Source organism: Myxine glutinosa, chromosome 1, assembly GCF_964187855.1.
Source record: "Myxine glutinosa chromosome 1, kmMyxGlut1.1, whole genome shotgun sequence".
Classification (NCBI taxonomy): Eukaryota; Metazoa; Chordata; class Myxini; order Myxiniformes; family Myxinidae; genus Myxine; species Myxine glutinosa.
Genome location: NC_136261.1, coordinates 26,995,951 through 27,022,859, shown reverse-complemented (window position 1 = coordinate 27,022,859; position 26,909 = coordinate 26,995,951). Strand labels below are relative to the sequence as shown.

At 49.0% G+C, this 26,909-nt stretch overlaps 1 protein-coding gene across 1 annotated transcript in view; it reads left to right on the top strand.

Annotated features, from left to right (window-relative positions):
• Positions 1–26,909, top strand: part of MSH5 (mutS homolog 5) — a 247,417-nt gene that overhangs the window by 144,566 nt on the left and 75,942 nt on the right. Inside the window, exons 10-12 of the mRNA XM_078786777.1 lie at positions 21,275–21,384; positions 21,625–21,702; positions 24,765–24,852. Coding sequence (XP_078642903.1) covers positions 21,275–21,384; positions 21,625–21,702; positions 24,765–24,852 — 276 coding nt within the window. The remainder of the gene's footprint in view (positions 1–21,274; positions 21,385–21,624; positions 21,703–24,764; positions 24,853–26,909) is intronic.

The following is a 26,909-nucleotide window of genomic DNA, read 5'->3' as shown; positions in this document are numbered from 1 at the left end:
CACCAAGGAGGAGGATTGAGGGGGAGAGGGAACATAGCTGGGTCAGAAAGTAGGAGAAGTCAGACAGGAATGATGGGTGTGGTTTGGGAGGGCGGTAGACGACAGCCATGACTGACTGTGTGTGACCAGAGAATTTAAAAGCCAGGTGTTCAAATGATGCAGCAGATGCGATGGGGATGAGGCTGGTTCTGATGTCTTGTCGGTGAATAATGGCAATTCCACCACCTCGGCCCTCCGAGCGTGGTTTATTGATGTAAGAATATCCATTGGGTGTGGTGAGGTTGAGTGCGAAGTAGTCCAGAGGTTGTTGCCAGGTCTCAGTGAGACAGAGAAAGTCCAGTTTATTTTCCAGGATGTAGTCGTTCAGGATGAGGCATGTGTTGTTGAGGGACCGGGTATTGAACAGGGTGAGCTTGATGTTGTTTTGTACGGCGGGTATGAATTCAGGTGATTTGGCCAGGGTTCGCAGACAGGAGGTGCGATTGTGTGCGTTGTTGTGACCAGGTGCGCTGGGACGATGAGTGGGAGTGCGCTGAGCCGACCAGAGGACGGGAATGGAGTGACCTGATTGTAAATAAACAAACTTACGACCGGAGCCACGGTGAATGTACCTGGGTCGACGCAGGAGTCCATTGGATTTGATAGCAGAGATGCATGATGGGGTGGAGCGGGTATTAAGCAGGAGAAGCCTTACGGCGGAGTACCGCAGAGCCATGCCAGCAGGAGCGAAGAGACGAGCACAAGGCCAAGGTCGAGGAGTGAAACAATGGCCACAACCCACGGGAGTGGGCCCGAGGAAACAGCGAAGGAGCCGGGCAGGTGAAGCAGAGCCGGGACTGAGCAGAGGGCAGACAGGAGCGAAGAGACGAGCACGAGGCCAAGGTTGAGGAGGCAAAGCGGCAAATGCAGCGGCAAACGACCGCCGCCGCTAATCAAGATCACGGCGGCAAACCGCCACCACCACCGCTGCAAACAATGGGCACAACCCACGGGAGCGGACCCGAGGAAACAGCGAAGGAGCCGAGCAGGTGAAGCTAGGAGCAGAGCCGGGACCATGCAGAGGGCAGGCAGGAGCGAAGAGACGAGCACGAGGCCAAGGTTGAGGAGGCAAAGCGGCAAATGCAGCGGCAAACGACCGCCGCCGCTAATCAAGATCACGGCGGCAAACCGCCATCACCACCGCTGCAAACAATGGGCACAACCCACGGGAGTGGGCCCGAGGAAACAGCGAAGGAGCCGAGCAGGTGAAGCTAGGAGCAGCAGAGCAGAGCCGGGACCATGCAGAGGGCAGACTCAATGGCCAAAAATCCGCCACGACCACCAGAAAAGCAAGATACGGACAATGGTCCAGTCAGTGAAGCGGCGAGCAAGCGACGCCAGCGTCCTCTCCGGACCGGACCGTCCTCTCCGCCAACTTGGCTAAAGATGGTGGAAGAAGAAATGGCAAAATCAAGATTGTCATGGGGACCGCAAGATCCAACATCAAGGAGAGATGCAGAAAATAGGGCAAAATGGAGAAGATTGTCATGGGGACCGCAAGGCTAAGCCCCGCTCTAGTAGGGAAAATGGCCTTTAAAATGCATGTTGTGTTGTTGTATATAAATAAGATATATTATAAATAAGATATATTATAAATAAGATATATTATAAATAACATATATTATAAATAAGATATATCATAAATAAGATATATTATAAATAAGATATATTATAAATAAGATATATTATAAATAAGATATATTATAAATAAGATATATTAAAAATAACATATATTATAAATAAGATATATTCTAAATAAGATATATTCTAAATAAGATATTGTAACGGATTTGGGAATTGTGTGTGTAATTTGAGGTAAAGCTTGTTGTAAATATCACCCTCCGTAGTGTAAAGAAAGGTCAAAGGTCGTCCGTAGTTAGGCCACCGCAACACGTAGCCAATCATAAATTCCCTCGGTAGTTATGTCCCTAATCTATCTAGTTGAAGGCTCTGTTTCCCATTAAATTGACACTTCATTGCACCGAATTAAATAAGGTAGATCCCTCTGACACCATATCTTCAAAGTGCCAGCTTTCTCCACTTTGCTGCATTTTAACTCCCTTTCGCCACTTTGCTGCATTTTGCCTCCCTTACGCCACTTTGCTGCATTTGACTCCATTAGCCACGTGGTTAAGCCTCGGAGAAGAAAGGCGTGTCTCCGCCCTCGTGATCGGAAGGAGGAGTGAGCGGCACCAATCCACCAACCAAGAACGAGGGGTTTGGCTTGAGAGGGCGGAGAGAGAACGCTTGGGGGAGGTTCGAAAAGGTTTGAGGGTGTGGCCTATAAAGACCGCCGCGGGACGCCTCGCGAAAAAGAGAGCTTGAACGAGAGGGCTGTGAAAACCAAGCTGGAGAGAGGGAGAGAAGGGAGAGAACCCCAAAAGAGCACGCGACGCAGCAGCAACAGCAGCTTGAAGCAGGGGAGCTCGAACCGCAGCGGTGTGAACCAGTGCAGCTTTGGGAACCGCGGCAGCGGACGTGACCGCAGCGTGGGCGTCTGACGATGGTGCCGAGGTGACCGCGAAGGAACGGCGGCCGGCCCGGCCGTGCTCCAGCCCGAGCTGAACCTTCTCCCTCCAGCCAATCCACCCTGCAATTCCCCATTCGTGTGAGTCTGTCTTTGTTTGTTTTGTCCTTGAGTTTCTAAGTAAGACTGTTTGTAGGTAAGCTAAATATTGCACTGTTTGTCCTGCTTTTTCCATTTCCCTGTATATAACCTTGACTGCTCTTTTTGCTTAGTTGTGTGTAAATAATAAACCCTGTTATTCCTCCATTCTTCTCCTTCTTTCTTCTTCATTCTCGTTCGGTCGCTTTAGTGGTTTCAATATTGAGTGTACGTGGCGCGATTCGGCCAACGTTCAGGATCGGGTTTAGTGAAGGCTAATGACTCGAACTTCGGGTTGCTAAAAACCGCTCGGCAACTAGACCATCTAAAACCGGGGTTCGAGTGGTACTTGTCTCCCTAGTCTGCAGAGGGCCGGATAAAGGTATTCGAGATAAACCCTGGACCCATAACCCTGATCCGTTCCATCCCGCGGGATAGCGTTACAAGTGCCAGGAGCGGAGACGGTCAGCTTAACAAGACAAGGGACTAACCACCCCTTGCTAAGGGGGAAGAGCCGTACTCCATATCCGTAACAATATATTATAAATAAGATATATTATAAATAAGATATATTATAAATATTATAAAATATTCATAAATTTAAAGATATATTATAAATAAGATATATTATAAATAAGATATATTATAAATAAGATATATTATAAATAAGATATATTATAAATAAGATATATTATAAATAAGATATATTATAAATAGGATATATTATAAATAAGATATATTATAAATAAGATATATTATAAATAAGATATATTTTAAATAAGATATATTATAAATAAGATATATTATAAATAAGATATATTATAAATAAGATATTGTGGCAGACACAATGTCAGTGGGCAATAATTCCGCGCACCAGTGGGTGGCACGAGTGTCCGGGCGTGGAAGCGCAGCTCGGGCCACGCCCGGAGCAAAGGTGTCACGAGGCGCAGGGTGGAACTGAGATACATGCCCCACCTTTCGGCCGACCGGCCACGCCCGGGGGCAAGGCGTGGCTTCGGGACATATATGCGGGCTCAAAAGTCGAGCCCGCCCAGTGCTTACGTGCGAGCTGTTAATAAAGTGTTTCAGTTTGTACAACGCGTTGTGGCCTACCTTCTTGGCAAACGAATTGTGTGTGCACAGCACCACACTGGTGACCCCGTCTGGTTCAGCCGTAGCTGACCCCTGAACGCGCCATGGCTACCAACACTGTCGCCGTCAAACCCCCGGCCAACGTTTGGTTTATGCGCCACCGCCATCGACTTCTTGGGGCACCGCATCACCAGGCACGGGGCCATCCCTTTACCGGCCAAGGTGGAGGCAGTCAGGAGTTTCCCGCACCCCCGCAAGATCAAGGGGCTCCAGGAATTCCTGGGCATGGTGAATTTTTATCACCGCTTCGTGCCCCGCGTCGCCCAGCTCCTGCGCTCCCTGCACGAGGCCCTCCGGGGGAAGCCGGGCAAAGGTGACATTGCCTGGACGGAGCAAATGGCCGCGGCGTTTGCGGGCGCAAAGCTGGCCTTGGCCAACGCCACCATGCTGGCGCACCCGGCGCCCGATGCACCAATCGCCCTCACCACCGACGCGTCGGACTACGCGGTGGGCGCGGTGCACGAGCAGTGGGTGAGTGGTGCTTGGCAGCCGCTGGCATTTTTTAGCCGGCAGCTCCGCCCGCACGAACGCCGGTACAGCACCTTCGACCGCGAGCTGCTCAGGCTCCACCTGGCGGTCCGACACTTCCGCCATCTTCTCGAGGGCCGCCCGTTCACGGCCTTCGTCGATCACAAGCCCGTTCTTTTCGCGATGGCCAAGGTCGCCGAGCCATGGTCGGCCCGGCAGCAACGTCACCTCTCTGCCGTGTCCGAGTACACGACGGATATCCGTCACATCGCGGGTAAGGACAACCCGGTGGCGGATTGCCTTTCCCGGTCCTTCGCACACGCGGTCCACCTCGGGATCGACTATGCCCGGATGGCGGCGGACCAGACCGCCGACCCCGATGTCCAGGCCTTGCGGACCGCCATCATGGGCCTCCGCATCACTGAGGTGTCGTTCGAGGTCGCGGGCACTGCCCTCTTGTACGACGTCTCCCTCGGCCGGGCTCGCCCCATCGTGCCCGCTGGCTGGCAGCGCCCGGTTTTTGACGCCATCCACGGCCTGTCCCACCCAGGCACGAAGGCCTCCCAGAAGCTCGTCGCGGCGAAGTTCGTCTGGCATGGCCTCAGGAAGAACGTCCACGACTGGGACAGGACGTGCCTCGCGTGCCAGCGCGCGAAAGTCCACCGCCACACCCAAGCCCCGATGGCCCCGTTTACGGTGCCCGAGCGTCGGTTCGACCACGTCCATGTCGACTTGGTGGGACCTCTGCCCCCCTCGCGGGGTTTCATCCACCTCCTCACTATGCTGGACCGCACCACCCGGTGGCCAAAGGCCATGCCATTGGCGGCGACGGCTGCGGCTGACGTCGCACAAGCCTTCATCGCCACGTGGGTTGCTCGGTTCGGCGCCCCCTCGGACATCTCGTCCGACCGCGGCCCCCAGTTCACCTCGGAGCTCTGGGGAGCAGTAGCGCTAGGGCTCGCTGTCAAGCTGCACCGCACCACGGCTTACCACCCCCAGGCCAACGGCCTGTGCGAGCGCTGCCATCGCTCAATGAAGGCCGCGCTCCGGGCCAGCCTCCACAACGGCAGCTGGGCCGACAGGCTCCCCTGGGTCTTGCTGGGCCTCAGGATGGTGCCCAAGGACGACCTGCACGCGTCCTCGGCGGAGCTGGTTTTCGGGCAACCACTGCGGGTACCGGGCGAATTTATCCCCGACTCCACGGCCGCTTGGTCCGCGGCGCAACAGCGCCCCACCCTTCAGGAGACCGCCAGGAGGTTAGCCCCGGTGCCGACGGCACACCACGGTTGCCCGTCCTCCCATGTCGCCCCGGAGCTTCGCAAAGCGGAGTACGTTTTTGTCAGGCACGACGCCCACCGGGCGCCGCTGCGGCCCCCGTACGACGGGCCCTTCCGCATGCTGGAGACCGGGGACAAGCATTTCACCGTGGACATCGGCGGTACTCCAGATCGTATCTCCGTGGACCGCCTCAAGCCGGCCCACCTCGATCTGGACCACCCCCCGCAAGCAGCTCTGCCTCCGCGTCGAGGCCACCCCCCGGCGGGCAGACCCCCGGCACCCCCCCAGCCCCGCCGTCCCGCTACCCTCTGGCCCTGCACGCATCGCCACAGGGCGTTTCGGCCGTGTCATCCGGCTTCCCCGCAAGCTCACCTTCCAGGTGCGCGGGAATTCTGGGGGGGCGCGTGTGGCGGACACAATGTCAGTGGGCAATAATTCCGCGCACCAGTGGGTGGCGCGAGTGTCTGGGCGTGGAAGCGCAGCTCGGGCCATGCCCGGAGCAAAGGCGTCACGAGGCGCAGGGTGGAACTGAGATACATGCCCCGCCTTTCGGCCGACCGGCCACGCCCAGGGGCAAGGCGTGGCCTCGGGACATATATGCGGGCTCGAAAATCGAGCCCGCCCAGTGCTTACGTGCGAGTTGTTAATAAAGTGTTTCAGTTTGTACAACGCGTTGTGGCCTACCTTCTTGGCAAACGAATTGTGTGTGCACAGCACCACAATATATTATAAATCTATCTATCTATAATTCCAGTAATCTCTGTGTGTCTGTGTGTTTGTTTGTCTGTGACCGCTGTTTCTCGACAACCACGGGTCCGATATACTTGAAACTTGCCAGGTATATTGCTGGGGACCCGAGGATGTGCCTTTTCAAGGTTTCATATTAATCGGAGAAGTAGTTACCGAGCTATGTCCAAAAAACGATTCAACCAATCAGAGAGCAGCGAGCTATCACGTGTGCCGAACGTGGCGAACAGACTCTGCCTCGGATGGCACATTTGAGAGCGTATTCATTTATTTCACGTTGGCAAACTATGTTGGCGTTAAACTATGTTTTAAAACTAATTAAAACTAATTTGCGATTCATCGTAACTGCGATATGCGACCTTCCGGACAGTCAAATGAGGACGTCACTTCCGGACTTACGGATAGTCATAGTGACGACGTACTGATGCTGAACGTGGCGAGCAGACGCTGTAAGGTACGATCGATTGTAGTACACGTTTATAATAACTCTGCCGATACAGGCCCGATTAACTGCAGCGCCATCCGAGCTGCGCCGTCGGGACGATACATTCATTGTACGGTCACATCACGCACTTACGGGCATGCCCATGGGCCCATGGGCACGCCCATGCATGCATGGGCGAAGACATTTTTTTTTTTTTTTTTGGCAAGGAACGGGCACCCACGTACGGGCACGTCCTAGTATATATAAAACACAGTTTGTGTGTGTGTGTGTGTGTGTATGTGTGTGTGTGTGTGTGTGTGTGTGTGTGTGTAATGTTACCGATAGACTCCTAAACGGAGAGGCTTACGTGTTTGATATTTGGCATAGACATGGCCATTGAGCCTGGGACGAACATGGCCGAACTCAAAATATTTGACGATCCATATTTTTTATTCATATTTACCTCAGCGCATTTCAGCGCACGGAATCAACGGAATCAGAGCAGGTGGGCGCTGATTCGCTCAGAGCGATCACGTGATGACGCTATGACGCTATGAACGATATGACGCTATGAACGCTATGACGCTATGAAAAAAAAAATCGCTATGAAACGCTATGAACGCTATGACGCTATGACGCTATGAAAAAAAAAATTGCTATGACGCTATGAAACGCTATGGACGCTATGACGCTATGAACGATATGACACTATGAACGCTATGACGCTATGAACGCTATGACGCTATGACGCTATGAAAAAAAAAAATCGCTATGACGCTATGAAACGCTATTGACGCTATGACGCTATGACGCTATGGGAAAAAAAAATCGCTATAACGCTATGAAACGCTATGACGCTATGAACGCTATGACGCTATGATGCTATGAAAAAAAAATCGCTCGCTTTGCCAAGGGGCTCGCTCCCCCCCCCCCCCCCCCTGTTCCCCACCCCTCCCCTTCCCCCTACCCTCCCCTCCCCCACCCGGCAATGCCGGGTACTTCTGCTAGTAAGATATATTATAAATAAGATATATTATAAATAAGATATATTATAAATAAGATATATTATAAATAAGATATTTTGGCTGCGGCCTGGCAAGTCGAGGCTGGGCGTGCCCGGGCGCTCTGGGCGAGCACTGGAAAGGCGATAGCGGGCATGCCCGGACGCTCTGGGCGAGCCCTGGAAAGGCGATAGCGGGCATGCCCGGACGCTCTGGGCGTGCCCTGGAAAGGCGATAGCGGGCATGCCCGGACGCTCTGGGCGAGCCCTGGAAAGGCGATAGCGGGCATGCCCGGACGCTCTGGGCGAGCCCTGGAAAGGCGAGAGCGGGCATGCCCGGGAAAGACGAGACCGGGCGTGCCCGGGAGGTTCGGGCGTGCCCGGGAACAGTGAGTCCGGGCATGCCCGGGAGAGGCGCGTCTGGCCGTGTTCTGGCCGGTGCAAGGCGATTATGTACATCCAGCGGTAACCGCTACACACGCCCCTCCAGAATCGACCTGCACCGGCAGGGTCCATTTAAGGGGGGTCCGGATGACCCGGCCGAAGCGACCCCTGGAGGGTCGTGGGGAGGGGTCTGACGTGGTGGTGGGTGGTCGAGCGGGGGGAACTGTGGACGGGGGGCGGCCTCGCCGCGGAGGAAGGGCGGCCTTCATGGAGCGGTGAAACCGCTCGCACAACCCATTGGCTTGGGGGTGGTAGGCCGTGGTGCGGTGCAGCGTGACCCCCAACGAACGGGCGACCGCGCCCCAAAGCTCAGACGTGAACTGTGGGCGGCGGTCGGATGAGATGTCCGCTGGTGCGCCGAAGCGCGCGACCCAGGTGGCGATGAACGCCTGCGCCACGTCGGCGGTGGTGGTGGAGGTGAGGGGCACGGCCTCCGGCCACCTGGTGGTCCTGTCCACCATGGTGAGCAGGTGGGTGAACCCCCGCGAGGGGGGCAGGGGACCCACCAGGTCCACGTGGACGTGGTCGAAACGCCGTTCAGGCACGGCGAAAGGTGCCAGCGGGGCCTGGGTGTGGCGGTGGACCTTGGCTCGCTGGCAGGCCGTGCAGGCGTTGGCCCAGTCGCGGATGTTTCGTCGAAGGCCGTGCCAGACGAAACGCGCCGACACCAGCTTCTGAGAAGCTTTCCGGCCCGGGTGAGAAAGGCCGTGGATGGAGGCGAAGATGCGGCGCTGCCAGGAAACGGGCACGATGGGGCGAGGCTGGCCCTGGGAGACGTCGCAGAGCAGGACGGTGCCCGCGAAGGGGATGTCGGCCAAGCGGAGGCCCGTGTCCGCCACGCGGAGTGCCTGCACCGAGGCGTCGGTGGTCTGGTCGGCCGCCATGAGCGTGAAGTCCACGCCGAGGTGGACCGCGTTCGTGCTGGCCCGCGAAAGGCAGTCGGCCACGGCGTTGTCTTTGCCGGCGACGTGCTGGATGTCCGTGGTGAACTCCGACACGGCGGAGAGGTGGCGCTGCTGGCGGGCCGACCACGGCTCCGTGACCTTAGCCATTGCGTAGACCAACGGCTTGTGGTCGACGAAAGCCGTGAACGGGCGGCCCTCCAGGAGGTGTCGGAAATGGCGAACGGCCAGGAATAGCCCGAGCAGCTCGCGGTCGAACGTGCTGTAGTTTAACTCGTTCGGCCGGAGTTGCCGGCTGAAAAAAGCGAGTGGCTGCCAAACCCCGTCCACCCATTGCTCATGGACGGCGCCCACCGCGTAGTTGGAGGCGTCCGTAGTGAGGGCGATGGGCGCGTTGAGCACCGGGTGACGACGCGTGGGCCGAAAGTGCGTATGGCCGAGCCATTAGCAGCGACCAAAGAGGGGCCGCAAACTGCGTCCAGCCTGTCCTGCTCGGAGGCAGGTATGACGCTCAGTTGGGCGCCGGTGTCGCACAGGAAACGCCGTCCAGACGCTTTGTCCCGAATAAACAGCAATTTGCCTGAGTGGCCGGCGCTCATGGCTGGGAATGAACGCCGGCCCGGCCGTTTCCCGACCTGCCGAAAGTGCACGGGGGCCGGCACGTCCGAGCCTTGTGTCCGAACCTGGCGTGGTAATAACACCACGCCCGGTCAGGTGGAGGCCCCGGCCGTCGTGTCGGAAGCGGGCGGTGCGGCGTGGCGGCCGCCAGTTGCACCGGCAGTTCGGCCTCCAACCGCGCAGGGCGCTCGGGCGTCGTGGGCATCGCCTCGGACGGCGGCGGGCTCCAGGTAACCGCGCCGATGTGCTGGCCCGCTGAGGAGATCTTATTGGCTTCCCTGGCGAGGGCGCGGGAATCCGTGATCAACGTGCCAGCCAGGGCGAGGCGTACCGGGTTAGGCAGCTGACGGAGGAACAGCTCCCGGAACAGGAATGCCGGAGAGTGCTCACCGAGCAACGAGAGCATATAGTCCATGCGCTCGGACGGGCGCGTGTCGCCGAGCTCGGGCAGGTCAAGCAGGCGCCGTGCGCGTGCTGCCGGTGAGAGGGCGAAAGCGCCGAGGAGGAGCGTCTTCAGCGCGTCGTATTTGTCAGCAGCCGGCGGGTGCTGGAGGAGGCTCAAGGCGTGGGCCGCGGTGGTGGAACCGAGCGCCGCCACAACATGGTGGAAGCGGGTGTCGTCCGCGGTGATGCCTCGCAGGGCGAACTGGGAGTCCGCCTGGGCGAACCAAACAGCAGCGTGAGTCTCCCAGAAGGTAGGCAGTTTAAGCGTCACTGCCGTATCCATGTCGGTAGGTCACCAATGAAGGAACTGCGCTCCAACGCGAGTCGAAAGAATTGACGCGACCAAAGACGGAATTCGTCCGAGTTGCTTTATTGAAACAAAACAGCTCAGGTATTCTGAGAAGCCCGTTTTTCGGGCAACAATATATATACACATTTATGTCGGGAAGTTTGCATGCCCGGGTATCAAGGGCGAGCCTTGGAAAGGCGAGTCTGGACCTGCCCGGGCGTGTTTGGCTGCGGCCTGGCAAGTCGAGGCTGGGCGTGCCCGGGCGCTCTGGGCGAGCACTGGAAAGGCGATAGCGGGCATGCCCGGACGCTCTGGGCGAGCCCTGGAAAGGCGATAGCGGGCATGCCCGGACGCTCTGGGCGTGCCCTGGAAAGGCGATAGCGGGCATGCCCGGACGCTCTGGGCGAGCCCTGGAAAGGCGAGAGCGGGCATGCCCGGGAAAGACGAGACCGGGCGTGCCCGGGAGGTTCGGGCGTGCCCGGGAACAGTGAGTCCGGGCATGCCCGGGAGAGGCGCGTCTGGCCGTGTTCTGGCTGGTGCAAGGCGATTATGTACATCCAGCGGTAACCGCTACAATATATTATAAATCTAAAGAAGTAGTATTAACACTCCCGATGTCCCTGCTCTCAAATGTTGTGTTTGTGTCCTTCCCCCTCTCTCCCCATCTTGTCTACCGCTCCCCTTATTATATGTTTTATGTGATTGTTTGATTTTTTTTGTGTGATTAATGTTAGCTCTTTCATGAGCTTCGATTTTGTATACAAAAAAAAAAAAAAAAAAAACACTTAAGAAATTAATTGAGTACTTACCTCTAATATTGTGTGCAGTTTTCCTTGTCACATATGAGGAAGGATGCAGCTTCCTCATATGTGGCAAGAAGCCATATCGAGGGGTCAGTTTACAGCGACGGGGATTTATTTTATAGTTGGCTATCGTAAGTAGTTATGTGGAGTGCTTGAAGGAGACAAAACTTTTTGCATTTGAAAACGAGTTGATTGTGAGAGGATCTAATAGAGATGTTTCATGCAAAGAGGTGTATCGACAAAATAAGTACAGAAGAGGTTTTCAGCAGAATTGCAGTGACCGGGCCAGGGGCCACATCTTGAAAGTGAAGAAGAGGAGAATTAGGACAGTCGGAAGCCAGGGTTCTTTATGTCTGAGTACTTAATTATATACAGTACATGGAATGGTCTCCCGAGAAAGGTAGTGGCAACAGAAAGAGTGGAGATTTAAAGTGGAACAAGCGTTATGCCTAGGTCCCCCGTCGGTGAAGTGATGTGAGTTGACAAAGTGGAAGATGCAATGCGGCCATCTTGGATTTTGACGTGGCGACCCAATTTTAAATAGCGTTCTCCCTTATGCAGGGAGATAGAGTGAAATATAGAATGGGAATAGAGCCTGTGATTGATGCTGTGAAGAGGAACAGGTTGAGATGGTTTGGTCATGTGTTGAGGAAGGATGGAAGTGACTGGTTGAGAAGAGTGATGGAAATGAATGTAGAAGGAAGTAGAGGATGGGGGAGACCGAGAAAGACTTGGCTATAGATGGTGGAAGAAGAAATGCAGGCAAGGGGGTTAACAAGGGGAGATGCAGAAAATAGGGCAAAATGGGGAACATTGTCATGGGGACCGCAAGGCTAACTCCCGCTCGAGCAGGGAAAATGGCCTTAAAATGCCTGTTGTTGTTGTAGTTGTTGTTCTCCCTTATGCTTAGATACACTCACACACCAGATTAGAAGTTAGTAGTTCGTTTATTTTTCAAGATATTTCGCTCGCAAGGTTCAGACATATATATTGTGGCGGCCATCTTGGATTTTGACGTGGCGACCCAATTTTCAATGGCGTTCTTCCTTATGCCTAGATACACCGACACACCAGATTAGAAGTTGGTACTTCGCTTATTTTTCAAGATATTCCGCTCACAAGGTTCAGACATACATGGCGGCGGCCATCTTGGATTTTGACGTGGGTTGCACCCACACACAAAATTAGAATTCGGTCCTTTGCTTACGGACGCACACACACGGACGGAGGGGAAAACCATAGTCCCCCTGTCGCTCCGCGGTGCGATGGGGGACAATGAGGTATCTGGAAACATTGTTTCCATATTTGGAAACATCAATATCTCCCACCCGCAACCTCCGCTCTGCTGGTACCAACCTCCTGACCCCCCCCACCCCCCCCCCCCCCCCCCATCCGGACCAAATTCAGATCCTGGGGGGACAGGGCCTTCTCCATCGCTGCACCCACCCTCTGGAACTCACTACCTCACACCATCAGAGACTCCTCACTCACCACATTCAAAACATCACTCAAGACCCACTTGTTCAACACTGCATTCAACATTTAACCCACAGCATTTAACCCCTGACTATCTCTTCTCCTTCTCCTTCCTTTTGCTTTGATTATTTACCTATTGATTTTTGTCTTTTTGCACTTGTTTTTTGTACTCTGTCAAAGCGTCTTTGGGCTTCTTGAAAAGCGCTATATAAAATAAATGTATTATTATTATTATTATTATTATTGTACATGTGTACCAGGTGATGATAATACCAGTAGTAGTAATATGCATCCAATGGACAAAGAGTAGTAGTAGTTTTAGTAGTAGTAATAGAGTGTACATTGTTTATCTTGCTAAGATAAACCTCTATCAAAAAAAAAAAAATAAACGAGCTGATGCTCTAGGTCGCCCACCTTTTGAGTGAGGATCTGTGTAATTGTGGTGGTGATGAATAGGTGAGGGGTATACCTGTGTAATATGAGAGCTAAATCTTGAACGGTTTTCGAAATACCATGCACACAAGATAAGTTACGAAGATGGTTGCCATGGCAACATAATTCAGCCAATCACCACCGTGATATGAAAGTCATGCAGTGATTATTCTTTTTTTTAATAGCTTTTATCACTGTTCTCCCCACTCCTCCATCCCAACTCTCACTCTTCTACACAAGTTGGATTGGATCAATGTGGTATTGATGTAGCATCAGCATGATGGGCCAAATGGCAGCCTCCTGTGTTAAACATCCTAGTAATTTGTTGTCATTCTTATAAAAACTGCACTAATGTCTATTTATGGTTTTGTCCTGCATAGATTTTCCCCCAGTCTGTAATGAGCTTTGGATATAAATCCAAGTGGAGTTTACGTATACAGTACAGTGCATTCAGAAAGTATTCAGACCCCTTCACTTTTTTCACATTTTGTTATGTTGCAGCCTTATGTTGAAATCGTTTAAATTCATTTTTCCCTCATCAATCCACACTCAATACCCCATAATGACAAAAAGAAAACAGGATTTTAGAAAGTTTTACAAATTTATTAAAAAGAAAAAACTGAAATATCACATTGACATAAGTATTCAGACCCTTTGTTATGACACTTGAAATTTAGCTCAGGTGCCTCCCATTTCTCTTGATCATCTTTGAGATGTTTCTACACCTTGATTGGAGTCCACCTGTGGTAAATTCAATTGATTGGACATGATTTGGAAAGGCACACACCTGTCTATATAAGGTCTCACAGCTGACAATGCATATCAGAGCAAAAACCAAGCGATGAGGTCGAAGGAACTGCCTGCAGAGCTCAGAGACAGGATTGTGTCGACGCACAGAACTGGGGAAGCCTACAAAAAAATCTCTGCTGCATTGAAGGTTCCCAAGAGCTGCCAAATGGCAGCCTCCTGTGTTAAACATCCTAGTAATTTGTTGTCATTCTTATAAAAACTGCACTAATGTCTATTTATGGTTTTGTCCAAGCCATGAGATCATGAGGCCTCATAATTCTTAAATGGAAGAAGTTTGGAACAACGACGACTCTTCCTAGAGCTGGCCGCCCGGCCAAACTGAGCAATCGGGGGAGAAGGGCCTTGGTAAGAGAGGTGACGAAGAACCCGATGGTCACTCTGGCTGAGCTCCAGAGATCCTGTGTGGAGATGGGAGAAACTTCCAGAAGGACAACCATCACTGCAACACTCCACCGATCTGGGCTTTATGGCAGTGTGGCCAGACAGAAGCCGCTCCTCGGTGAAAGACACATGAAAGCCCGCTTGGAGTTTGCAAAAAAGCACCTAAAGGACTCTCAGACTGTGAGAAACAAGATTCTCTGCTCCGATGAAACCAAGATTGAACTGTTTGGCCTCAATTCTCAGCGTCATGTCTGGAAGAAACCAGGCACCCCTCATCACCTGCCCAATACCATCCCAACGGTGAAGCATGGTGGTGGCAGCATCATGCTGTGGGGGTGTTTTTCAGCAGCAGGGACTGGGGGACTGGTCAGGGTTGAGGGAACAATGAACGGAGCAAAGTACAGAGATATCCTTAATGAAATCCTGAAACAGAGCGCTCAGGACCTCAGACTGGGCCGAAGGTTCACCTTCCAACAGGACAATGACCCTAAGTACACAGCCAAGACAATGCAGGAGTGGCTTAGGGACAACTCTGTGAAGGTCCTTGAGTGGCCCAGCCAGAGCCCTGACTTGAAACCAATCGAACATCTCTGGAGAGACCTGAAAATGGCTGTGCACCAAAGGTCCCCATCCAAACTGACAGAGCTTGAAAGGATCTGCAGAGAAGAATGGCAGAAAATCCCCAAATCCAGGTGTGCAAAGCTTGTCATGTCATACCCAAGAAGACTCGAGGCTGTAATCGCTGCCATAGGTGCTTCAACTAAGTACTGAGTTAAGGGTCTGAATATGTACAGTCACGTGAAAAAGTAAGTACACCCCATGTAAAGTTTGGACTTTTTCAACATATTTCAACATACAGCTATTTGATCTTAATTTCAACAATATTGATAGATAAAGGTGATATAATATAACAAATATCATGAAACATTTACATTTTGTAGTCCTTCCTTTCCTGCTTCCTGAGGCTCGTTTGCACGACGTGCTTGAGGCCTCCTTTCCTGCTTCCTGAGGCTCGTTTGCACGACGTGCTTGAGGCCTCCTTTCTTGCTTCCTGAGGCTCGTTTGCACGACGTGCTTGAGGCCTCCTTTCCTGCTTCCTGAGGCTTGTTTGCACGACGTGCTTGAGGCCTCCTTTCCTGCTAACCTGAGGCTCGTTTGCACGACATGCTTGAGGCCTCCTTTCCTGCTTCCTGAGGCTCGTTTGCACGACGTGCTTGAGGCCTCCTTTCCAGCCTCCTGAGGCTCGTTTACACGACGTGCTTGAGGGCTCCGAGTGCTTCTCACTGAGGATTTCACTTTTGAAAGTGTTGCATTTACATTCTGTACGCCTGGCCATCTTAGCTACTTAACATGCAGTGTAAACGAACCTTTTCTTTGTTATCAATGGTGATCTCAAGCTTGTGGAGGAGCTTGTATGTGTAATGTATTTGGGAGGACGACTCGGCCATCCTTGTGCTTTTACATGAATTGACTTGGACCGGTGTGTACCCTGGTTAGAATAGGTACACCGTATCCCTGCGTGTCGTAAGAGGCGACTAAGAGGGTTGGCGTCAGGAAGGGCATCCGGCCATAAAAACATTGCCTCAAAAAGAGAACCATGACAATTACAACTACATATGGGCAGGGTACAGCCCAAAGTGGAGATCGGTTTCTGATGTTTGGGACATGGAATGTAGGGACAATGACAGGGAGATCAGGAGAAGTGGTGGAAGTATTGATCAGAAGAAGAGTGGACATTTGTTGTGTGCAAGAGACGAGATGGAAAGGAAGTGGTGTGAGAATGGTGAAGGGTAGGCAGGGACAGAAATACAAGTTTGTGTGGCAAGGATGCCCGGCGGGCGTGAATGGTGTTGGTGTCCTGTTTTCTGAGGAGTTTGTAGACAGTGTGGTGAGTGTGACTAGAGTGAGTGATAGGTTGATGATGGTGAAAATGATGATTGGAAAGCTCTTGGTGAACGTCATCTCGGGATATGCTCCCTCCGCAGGTTGGTCGGAGCGATGAAGAGAAGGACAAGTTCTGGTGTGTGATAGAGAAGCTGATGGAAAACGTGAAAGATGAGGAAGTTGTTGTGGTAGGAGGAGACCCAGATGGGCATGTGGGAAGGAGTATGGACGGTTTTGAGGGAGTTCATGGGGGTTACAGATATGGTGTGAGAAATGGAGAAGGTGAAAGGATTTTGGAGTTTGCTGATGGAGCTGATTTGTTGATTTGTAATACTCAGTTCCATAAAGGGGATAATAAGCTTGTTACATACACGTCAGGTGGGTCGACGACAACTGTTGACTACCTGATGGTGCGTAGGCGAGATAGGGGGCACCTCCGGGACACAAAGTTGATCCCGGGGGAGGAGACTGTTTCACAGCACCACTTGGTTGTCTGCGACATATGGGTGAAAGGAGCTCGGAGAGCTCGGCGGGTGAAGTACCAACCGAGAATGAAGGTGTGGATGTTGAAAGAGGTGACAGTAAGGGAGGCATTAAAAGAGAGGCTGAGTCGGGTAGAGGATGATGTGGTTGAGCTTGAACGTGGTTGGATGTCAATGAAAGATAGTCTGTTGGGAGCCGTTGGTGAGGTATGTGGGTGGACAAAAGGACCACCGAGGCACTCGGAAACATGGTGGTGGGATGAGGAAGTTGGAAAGAGGATTGACGAGAAGAGGAGGAAGTTCAAGGAGTGGCAGAAGGCGAAGGGTACGGGAGCAGAAAAAGCAGAGCATGAAAGTTATAAGGCAGCCAAGAAGGCTGCAAAGAAAGAGGTAGCAAAGGCGCAGGAGACATGTAGGAAAATGTTCGGAGAACGCTTGGATTCGGAAGAGGGTCAGAGAGCGGTATTCAGGATTGCAAAGCAGATAGCGAAAGAGAGGTGTGATGTGATGGGGGTGAGTTGCTTGAAGGATGAACTGGGACAAATCGTTGTGGACCCAGATGGAATTAAAGGAAGATGGAAAAGATATATGGAAATGCTGTTGAATACAGAGAATGAATGGGATGGCAACATAGAGAGTAACCCAGTTTTAGGACCGGCAGAGAAGATAACTGAGAAAGAAGTTGAGGAAGCGATAAAAGCAAAAAAAAAAAAAAACACCTTTAGAGGCCATTTTTCCCCGCAAAGCGGGGGTTGGCCTTTTTCGGGGACCGTGGTTGTTGTTGTTTTTCGGTCCCCTTTTTGAAGCAATGTTTTACGGCCGGATGCCCTTCCTGCCACCAACCCTTTTTGTCGCCTTTTACGACAAACAGGGAATTACCAGTGAACTGGTACTCAATTTGCCGACCTCGGAAGGATGACAGGCTGAGTCAACCCCCCTGGCGTTAATTCAGCGATCGACCGGGATTCGAACCCAGGATCCTAGGATCCTAAGCCGGCACTCTAGCCCCTAGCCCAACACCAGGGTCTGAGTGCGACAATAAAGTAGAAAGTAAAGTGAAGTAGAAATAAAGTAGAAAGTAGAAAAGCGATAGAGTAGAAATAGTAGACGATAGAGTAGACGATAAAGTAGAAAGCGATAAAAGCAATGAAGAGTAGAAAAGCGGGAGGGCCGACGGGAGTTGTGGGAGATATGTTGAAGGCAGCAGGAAGTTGGGGTGTGAAGAGAATGGCAGAGATCTGTAATCTGGTGGTGAAAGAAGGTCGCATTCCAGTGGATTGGGAACTGAGTACCCTCGTCCCTCTATACAAGGGGAAAGGTGACCCTCTGGAGTGCGGCTCGTACCGAGCGATAAAGTTATTGGAGCATGGAATGAAGGTATTGGAAAGGGTGTTGGAGAGGAGGATAAGGAAGAAGGTGAAGATCGACGAAATGCAGTTTGGATTTATGCCAGGAAGAGGAACGACAGACGCGCTCTTTATTGTGAGGCAGTTGCAGGAGAAGGGCATGGAGAAGAGGAAGAAGTTGCTTCTTGGGTTTGTTGATCTGGAGAAAGCATTCGATAGGGTTCCACGTGAAGTATTGACATGGGTATTGAGGAAGTTAGAAGTGGAGGAATGGTTGATCAGAGTTGTGATGGCAATGTACAAAAGAGCACGCACAGCTGTAAGGACGAAGGACGGGAGCAGTGGTGAGTTTGAGGTAAAGGTGGAAGTGCATCAGGGGTCGGTACTAAGTCCACTACTATTTGTAGCTGTGATGGAGGTGCTGGCTCAGACCGTAAAGGAGGGTTTACCGTGGGAGTTTTTGTATGCAGATGATCTGGTGTTGATTGCGGAAAGTATGGATGGACTGAAGGAAAAGATGAACAAGTGGAAGGAATGTATGGAGACAAAAGGTCTGAAGGTGAATATAGGAAAGACGAAGGTGATGGCAAGTGGTAAAGCATGTGGTGAGGTGGAAAGAACTAGGAAGTGGCCATGTGCTGTGTGCAGGAAGGGTGTCGGAGTGAACTCCATTCAATGTACAATGTGCGCTGAGTGGGTTCTTCAAAAATGCAGTGGTCTGAGAGGGTCATTAACCAGTGTGGCAGCTACATTCAAATGTAAGGTGTGCACAGAGGGAGCTGCAGATGGAGGAAATGTTGAGTTGGATCTTGGAGGCGGCCTGAAGCTGGAAGGTGTGAAAACATTTTGCTACCTCGGAGACATGCTGAATGGAGAAGGTGGATCAGACTCGGCAACGGTTGCTAGAGTGAGATGTGCATGGAAGAAGTTTCGGGAACTGAGTGGCGTGCTGATGAGGAGGGGAGTGTCGTTGAAGCTGAAGGGAAAGGTGTATGCTGCATGTGTGAGAAGTGTTATGATTTATGGGAGTGAGACATGGGTCATGAATGTGGAGCAGCAACGAAGGCTGGAAAGGGTGGAAATACGAATGGTTCGGTGGATGTGCGGAGTGTCGTTGAGAGAGAGGAAGACAAATGATGAATTGTGAAAGATGATGGGAATAGAGCATGTGATTGATGCTGTGAAGAGGAACAGGTTGAGATGGTTTGGTCATGTGTTGAGGAAGGATGAAAGTGACTGGTTGAGAAGAGTGATGGAAATGAATGTAGAAGGAAGTAGAGGACGGGGAAGACCGAGAAAGACTTGGCTAAAGATGGTGGAAGAAGAAATGCGGGCAAGGGGGTTAACAAGGAGAGATGCAGAAAATAGGGCAAAATGGAGAAGATTGTCATGGGGACCGCAAGGCTAACCCCCGCTCTTGCAGGGAAAATGGCCTTAAAATGCATGTTGTTGTTGTTGTTGTTGTATTTACATTTTGTAGTCCATTGTATAATTTAAATAAACATGAATGCAAATTTTGCATGTGGAAAAAGTAAGTACACCCCTACATTTATCACTACTTCAAATACCTAAAATTAGAATCAGGTGCACCAGCTCAGGTGCAAATGATTAGAACATCGTTAGAGAAGATCTTGGAGGAACCTGTCTTATTTAAACCTCAGACATTTAGTTTGGTCTGCTCTTTGTTGTTGAAGTGTGTGGCGTCACCATCACGAGATCAAAAGAGCTCTCTGAGGCCTTCAGAAAGAAGGTTGTAGATGCCTACGAGTCTGGGAAGGGATTTAAAAAGATCACCAAACAATTTGAAATCAATCATTCGACTGTCCGGAAGATCATCTACAAGCAGAGAAGATTCCAAACAACTGCCAACTTGTTCAGGCCAGGCCGCCCCAGCAAGTTCAGCCCGAGAGGAGACCGCAAGATGCTGAAACAAGTCTCTAAGAACCCCAGAATGTCATCACGGGACCGACAGATAGCTCTTGCCACTGTTGATGTCAAAGTGCACGAGTCTACCATTAGAAAGAGGCTGCACAAATTTGATCTACATGGGAGGTGTGCCAGGAGGAAACCTTTGCTGTCCAGAAAGAACATCAGGGCAAGACTAAAGTTTGCCAATGAACACCTAGGCAAAGACTAGCACTTCTGGCACAATGTGCTCTGGACAGATGAATCAAAGGTAGAGCTATTTGGCCACAGTACCAGAAGACATGTTTGGCGAAATCCAAAGACAGCATTTGACCATAAGAACCTGATACCAACTGTAAAGCATGGTGGTGGAAATATTATGGTTTGGGGCAGCTTTGCTGCATCAGGGCCTGGGCAGCTCACCATCATATAATCCACTATGAATTCTTCATTGTACCAGAGGGTGCTTGAGGATAATCTGAGGCCATCTGTCGGGAAGTTGAAGCTCAACAGAAGGTGGACCTTGCAACATGACAATGACCCTAAACATACCAGTAAATCCACCAAGGAATGGCTGAAAAGAAAGAAATGGAGGGTTCTGCAATGGCCAAGTCAAAGCCCGGATCTAAATCCCATCGAGATGTTGTGGGGGGATTTGAAACGAGCTGTGCATGCAAGAAACCCCTCAAACATCGCACAGCTGAAAGAATTCTGCATGGAGGAGTGGGCAAAAATTTCTCCCAGTCGATGTCAGAGACTGGTAGACAGTTATAAGAAATGCCTACTTGAGGTTGTTTCTGCCAAAGGGGGCAATACCACCTATTAGAGCCAATGGTGTACTTACTTTTTCCACGTGAAATTTGCATTTATGTTTATTTAAATTATACAATGGACTACAAAATGTAAATGTTTCATGATATTTGTTATATTATATCACCTTTATCTATCAATATTTTTGAAATGAAGAGTAAATAGCTGTATGTTGAAATATGCTGAAAAAGTCAAAACTTTACATGGGGTGTACTTACTTTTTCGCGTGACTGTATGTCAATGTGATATTTCAGTTTTTTCTTTTTAATAAATTTGCAAAACTTACTAAAATCCTGTTTTCTCTTCGTCATTATGGGGTATTGAGTGTAGATTGATGAGGGAGAAAATGAATTTAAACGATTTCAGCATAAGGCTGCAACATAACAAAATGTGAAAAAAGAGAAGGGGTCTGAATACTTTCTGAATGCACTGTGTATGGAGTTTCATTTGGATTCTATATCACTATTCTATTTGGAAAAATGTTGAATTGTCTGTCCAAGTGACCATTTACCATTTATCCTTCACTGTCTTGAAGAAAAAAGAACATATCTTGGTCTCCCTGGCTTCCTCACACGGGTCGCAATGGAAGAAATAGAGTACCTGGACAATCGCTTTACGTCTTGCCGGCTTATCTACCTGCCTCAGGTCAGGCCTTCCTTCCTCTCTGATGTTAAGTCTTCAAAGGTCTATGGGATATCCTTTGGTGTACTCAACTCAGCATCATTGTGTTTGTGTACTCCATCTGGCCAATTCACCTTTCAGCCAAGCTGCTGATTTTATAGGCCCGGACCACTAGGAAGTGAATTAGCATACAACGATGCCATAGTAACCATTATACAAATTATATGTGCCGATGTAGTTTTGACCTCTACGTGCTGTTCACAGATTGGATTCCTGCTCTCAATTCCTCGCCTTCCAGACATGGAGATAAATAATTTTGCAATGGAAGGTCTGGATTTCATGGTGAGTTTTCCTTGTTTGCATTTGAATTGTTATTTTCCATGGAAGGCTGTGCAGCGCATTTGTATGAAATGGTTGTTAGTGAATCCATATTTGATCAGGCTTCTGTTACAAATTAGGCCTGTTGTTTGCATCACTTCTGAAGCATGGATGTGCTGCAGATTAGGGCAGTTATTTTAATTTGGCCAGGTTGCCACTGACAAAAGCTTAGACTGTCATAGGTCACATGGTCTGGCAGCCATATTATATTTTACTAGCAACGGTACCCGCCCTACGGGCAGGGCTTCAATTGGGAGGCCCAAATGAAAAGGCAAAATATCAGAAATTGAAGGCTTCTTTATTTTAAACTATTTAAATAAACATCCGTTAAATCATATCACACGCAAGTCATAAAAATCTAAACAGTATTTGTAGAATTTCAATAAAGCCACATCACTGTTCATATCGGTAAATATTATTCCATTGTGTTTGGAAAAATTGGAAATTGGAAAAAAATTGGAAAAACAATATAGCCTATTTTACTCCAGAGGGTCCCAGGATTACCCACCCAAAATTTTGTTGCGATCGGTTCAGCCGTTTTTGCGGTACCTGGTAACAGACAGACAGACATTTGGTGAATTACAGTAAGATGCTGCATGATATTCGTAAGATCCACCAGCTAATGGGAACACACGGTTCCCCAAATTAATGTCAATCTAAGGGATGTACAAAGATCCCTGAGATAAGGATACGTTCATTGAGGCAACACCCAGTCTATGAAGTACCAATTTGATCATTTAAATAGTTGGGTCAAGAATCAAACACAGAAAAGACAGTTCAAAGACAAGTGTACTACCTTTGTGTCATCCCGTCAGACTTAAGAAAAAGCAAAAAGAGATTTGTAGTTTGTAGAACCAGGTCTTTGTATATATATACAGACTTGGCATTTAATATGGAATATTTTTTTTTTTCTTGACTTGGGTTTACTTTCTGAACTCAGTATATCAATCTGGTGAGTTTATTTTACCCTTCGGTGATGTCTTTGTTGAAAGAACCATGTCACTGTCTTTCGCAGCAAGAAGTCAATAACAGGATTATATCACAGGTGGCGTGACAAAATGTAAGGACAGGTACATTTGACGATTGGCTTCACAATCGGGTGTATAAGGGTTGTTGCGTTCTGTATTAGTGGAAAACAACTGCTGCACGTCTACAAAAGTTATTGCCGCTTCCTCTGGAGATGGTCCGTCAACTTGACAATGCTGTTTGTCATGGAGTGGTGGCTTTACGAAATTCTGGCATGAAACAGCGTGCTTTTGCTTGGCAGTATGGCATCACTCAAGGTCAGGTGTCAAAGATCCTGAAACGAAATGCTCAGAGGGGTGTCCCTACTCCAATACCGAGGCCAGGACGTCCACGCAGAACCACAAGGAGAGATGATCGCCAGCTGCACCGGTTAGTCTGCAATGGCCGTACCAAGTCAGCTAATCGGCTTAGGGCTGAGTGGCAGCAACTGACAAATGTGCCTGTATCCAGAAGGCTAGTCAACCAACGACTGGTTCAAGCAGGCTATCGTGCCAGGCATCCCCTGAGAAAGCCACGCCTGACCAGACAACACAGCCAGCACCGATTGCAGTGGGCCAGAGAGCACCGTCAATGGCAGCCAAGACACTGGAATCACGTGACCTTCAGTGACGAGTCTAGATTTCTGGTCTATCATCAAGATGGCCGCATCCGAGTGTGCAGACAAGTGCATGAAGCCCACAACGAAGATTGTATAGTTCCAAGAGTCCAAGCTGGAGGTGGTGGGGTGACCGTTTGGGCTGCTTTTCATGCAGGGGGCAAAACTGACCTGGTTGTTCTGAATGGAAACCTGAACCAGTTCAAGTACAAGGTCATTCTGGAAGAAACATTGCTTCCACTTGCTCGTGCAGCCTTTCGAGGAAACTTTGTCTTCCAAGATGACAATGCACGGCCTCATCGTGCTCGCATGATCCAACACTTTCTTGCTGACCGTGGTGTAGAGCATATGGAGTGGCCTGCCATGTCACCGGATATGAATCCGATAGAGAACTTATGGGCAGAATTAATGCGTCAAATCGACAACTTGGACCAGCAGCCTGCCTCTGTGCGTGAATTGCAGCAGACTATTGTCACTGCATGGCAAGCGATTCCTGTCCAAACCTTGGCAAATCTCATGAACAGCATGCCTCAACGTGTTGGTGCTCTCCTGAATGCTCGTGGGGGTTACACGAAGTACTGAACTGTAATTTTACTGTCCGTAATCCCAGTCGTAATTTAGCTTTTGTTTTTGTTGGAAAAAAAATTGGGCTAATGTGCAAAATAAAGAGATACTTCTGGAAAACGTACAGAAGTTTAACACAGTACTGTCCTTGAATTGAGTTCGATATCAGTTTACATCACTTTCAAGGATCAATTTATTTGCTTCAAAATGTCAAATGTGGTTTTTGTTTCTTTTAAAGGTCACATGAACAAAATCTAGAATAATTTCAACATAATTCCAATGAACTTTTGGTTCTAAGTCATCTTGAAAAGTAAGTTCACCCCCACAAAAAAAATATTCCATATTAAATGCCAAGTCTGTATATATCACAGTGGCTTCAGAAATATTTATTTTGCAGTGAGGCAAGAACATCCTTTACATTGCAAACAGGTACCTGATCCAGAACAGATGCTGTTCAGATCCTTGTTTCGTAAACTACCAATGCATCAGCAAGGGGAAAACACGATTATAAGATTCAGGTTCTCCTGGTCACGTTTAACCTCTTCCATTGCAGCAAAGTCAACAATTTGCCTCTGCATACAACTCATTCATCACTCAGATGGATGGCTTCAAGCCATCGTGCTGCAGATTAGTTCTGCACGCATTGTTAACTGAAATTTCCTCCTTATTGGTAGAACGTTTTTCAAAGTCTCCATGTTTGATATGTGTTGTGATTGCAATGCCTGTGGACTGTGAAGCCACACACTTGATATCTTGGCAAGGAAATGCTGTGTAGTCTGGGGCTAGCAATGCCTGGCTATCTGCATCGTGATTTGAGACTCCACGGTGTGTGCTTTACTAGTTTGCGACCCAACATCAAGTCCATTACCGCACTCGGCGCACTCGAGAACTGGATGCCGTGCTGGGAGATGTGAAATGTGACATACACGGTATGTACATCCCAAAATGTATGTGCTGCTTGCTAAGTCCACAGCACCTGTGCCTGGTGCATAGCAGTTTTACTTTGTTGGGACATTATTGTCAGACCTTAGTAACCACAATGAATCATCTTTCTTTTAGTGTCATTTTATTGCTTGAAATTCTTATTACCGTCATCACATGAAACCTTTTATCGAAATTTGAGGTTTTCTTCATAAATCAATACCGTTTCATGCATGTGGCAGCAACAAAAATGTTAGATGGTCTGCACAGGTCTAAACATGAGCCATGTTATTCCCAAGGTAAATGGTCACTCCTGACCTTTATTGAGAGATTTCAATCAGGTTTGTAGTGATGCAGTCATCTCTCTGGCAACACATTCCATCAAAAGAGGAGGAAATGTCATTAAGTGTAATGTCTATAGGGTCATAATCTTACGTATTATTTGAGCAATACATCGCAATGAGTCCTGTTATGATCATACGTAAGGATCCCTTTTGATATCCCGCTCTGGTCTTTTGTGAATACCCTTTTATTGATCCAATCGTCATTTTTATGACAATGTAAAGTTTGAAAACGATGATGTCATAGGTCACATGATCTGGCAGCCATATTAGATTTTATGCAAAAACTGCATAAATTAAATTATTGTTGTTCTCTGAAAGCAATGAACGGATCAATGTGAAATTTTAACCATATGTTCGACTACCCATGTGGATATAATGTTGAAAAACAAACGTCCTCGGTCATATGGTTTGGCAGCCATATTGGATTTAAGGAAAATATTCAAAAAAGTGTTTCTTTAAAAGCCCTTACCCGATCGATGTGAAGTTTTACAAATGTCATCTCACACCTTTGCTGCATATAGTGTGAAAATGGTGACGTCATATGTCAAATGCTTTGGCATCCATCTTGGATAGAAAAACAAACCTTATCCGGAACAACACGAAACAAACACCACACAAAATACACCACACAAACATATCCTCACGAGGGTCTGCAATCTCTGATTGCTCTTTCTTGTTACCCTTGCCAGAGGAGAGGGTATTGCATTTGAGTCTGTATGTTTGTCTGTCTGTCTGTTTGTTCCTTGGCAAAAAGAAAAAATTTTGACAGGTATGTTGATCACTCCGGTTTGTGTGTGTGTGTGTTTGTTTGTCTGTCTGTCTGCTCACTTATACTTGCCTACAGGTCACAATTTTAAATCGATCTTCATGAAACTTCACCAAATGGTAGAGTTCGTGGTCCGAAAATATCGTATATACTTTTGAGGTCAATAGGTCAAACGGTCAACATAAGCCAATGGTCAACCACTTTTTTCAAATTTCTAAAATCCTCAATTTTCGTCCGATTGAATTGAAATTTTAATAGGATTTTCACATCTAACTGAATTCAACCACCAACTATTTTTGAGATCAACAGAGGACAAAAGGTCAACATAGGCCAGATTTCTAAAATTGTCAATTTTCATCCGATTAACTTAAAATTTGAACGCTATTTGCATATCAGGTCACTGAATTCAACCATCAATTATTTTTGAGGTCAAAATGATGCTCTACTGAGTACCATTCTACTTTGTTCTCTTTTGCCAAGTCGCTCTATGAATGATTTTTAATTTGTCTGTTTGTTTGTCTGCGCAGAATAAATATTATTTTCTCTGCAACCGTTGGTCGGATTGACAGGAAATTTTCACCAAAGGTGTACCTCCTCCTGTAGAATTTTAATGATAATTATGACGTCATAGGTCACGTGGTACGGGTGCCATCTTAGAAATAATCTGCACCTCTATATCGCCAAAAGCGCTGCATAGAAAAAATTGAGACATGGCTCATTGTAAAGAACTCTCCATGTGGAATAACATATGTTAATGATATCATAGGTTATGCCATTATGACGTCATAATTCGACAAGTACAAAACGTCATCCGATCAAGATGAAATATCTTCAGTGTCATCTAGGGACAAATTGGTGGTGAAAAAAAAATAATGATGACGTCGTCGGTCACGTGGTTCGGCCGCCGTATTTATTTTAACACAAAGCCTTAAAAATCACTAAAACACGTCATGGC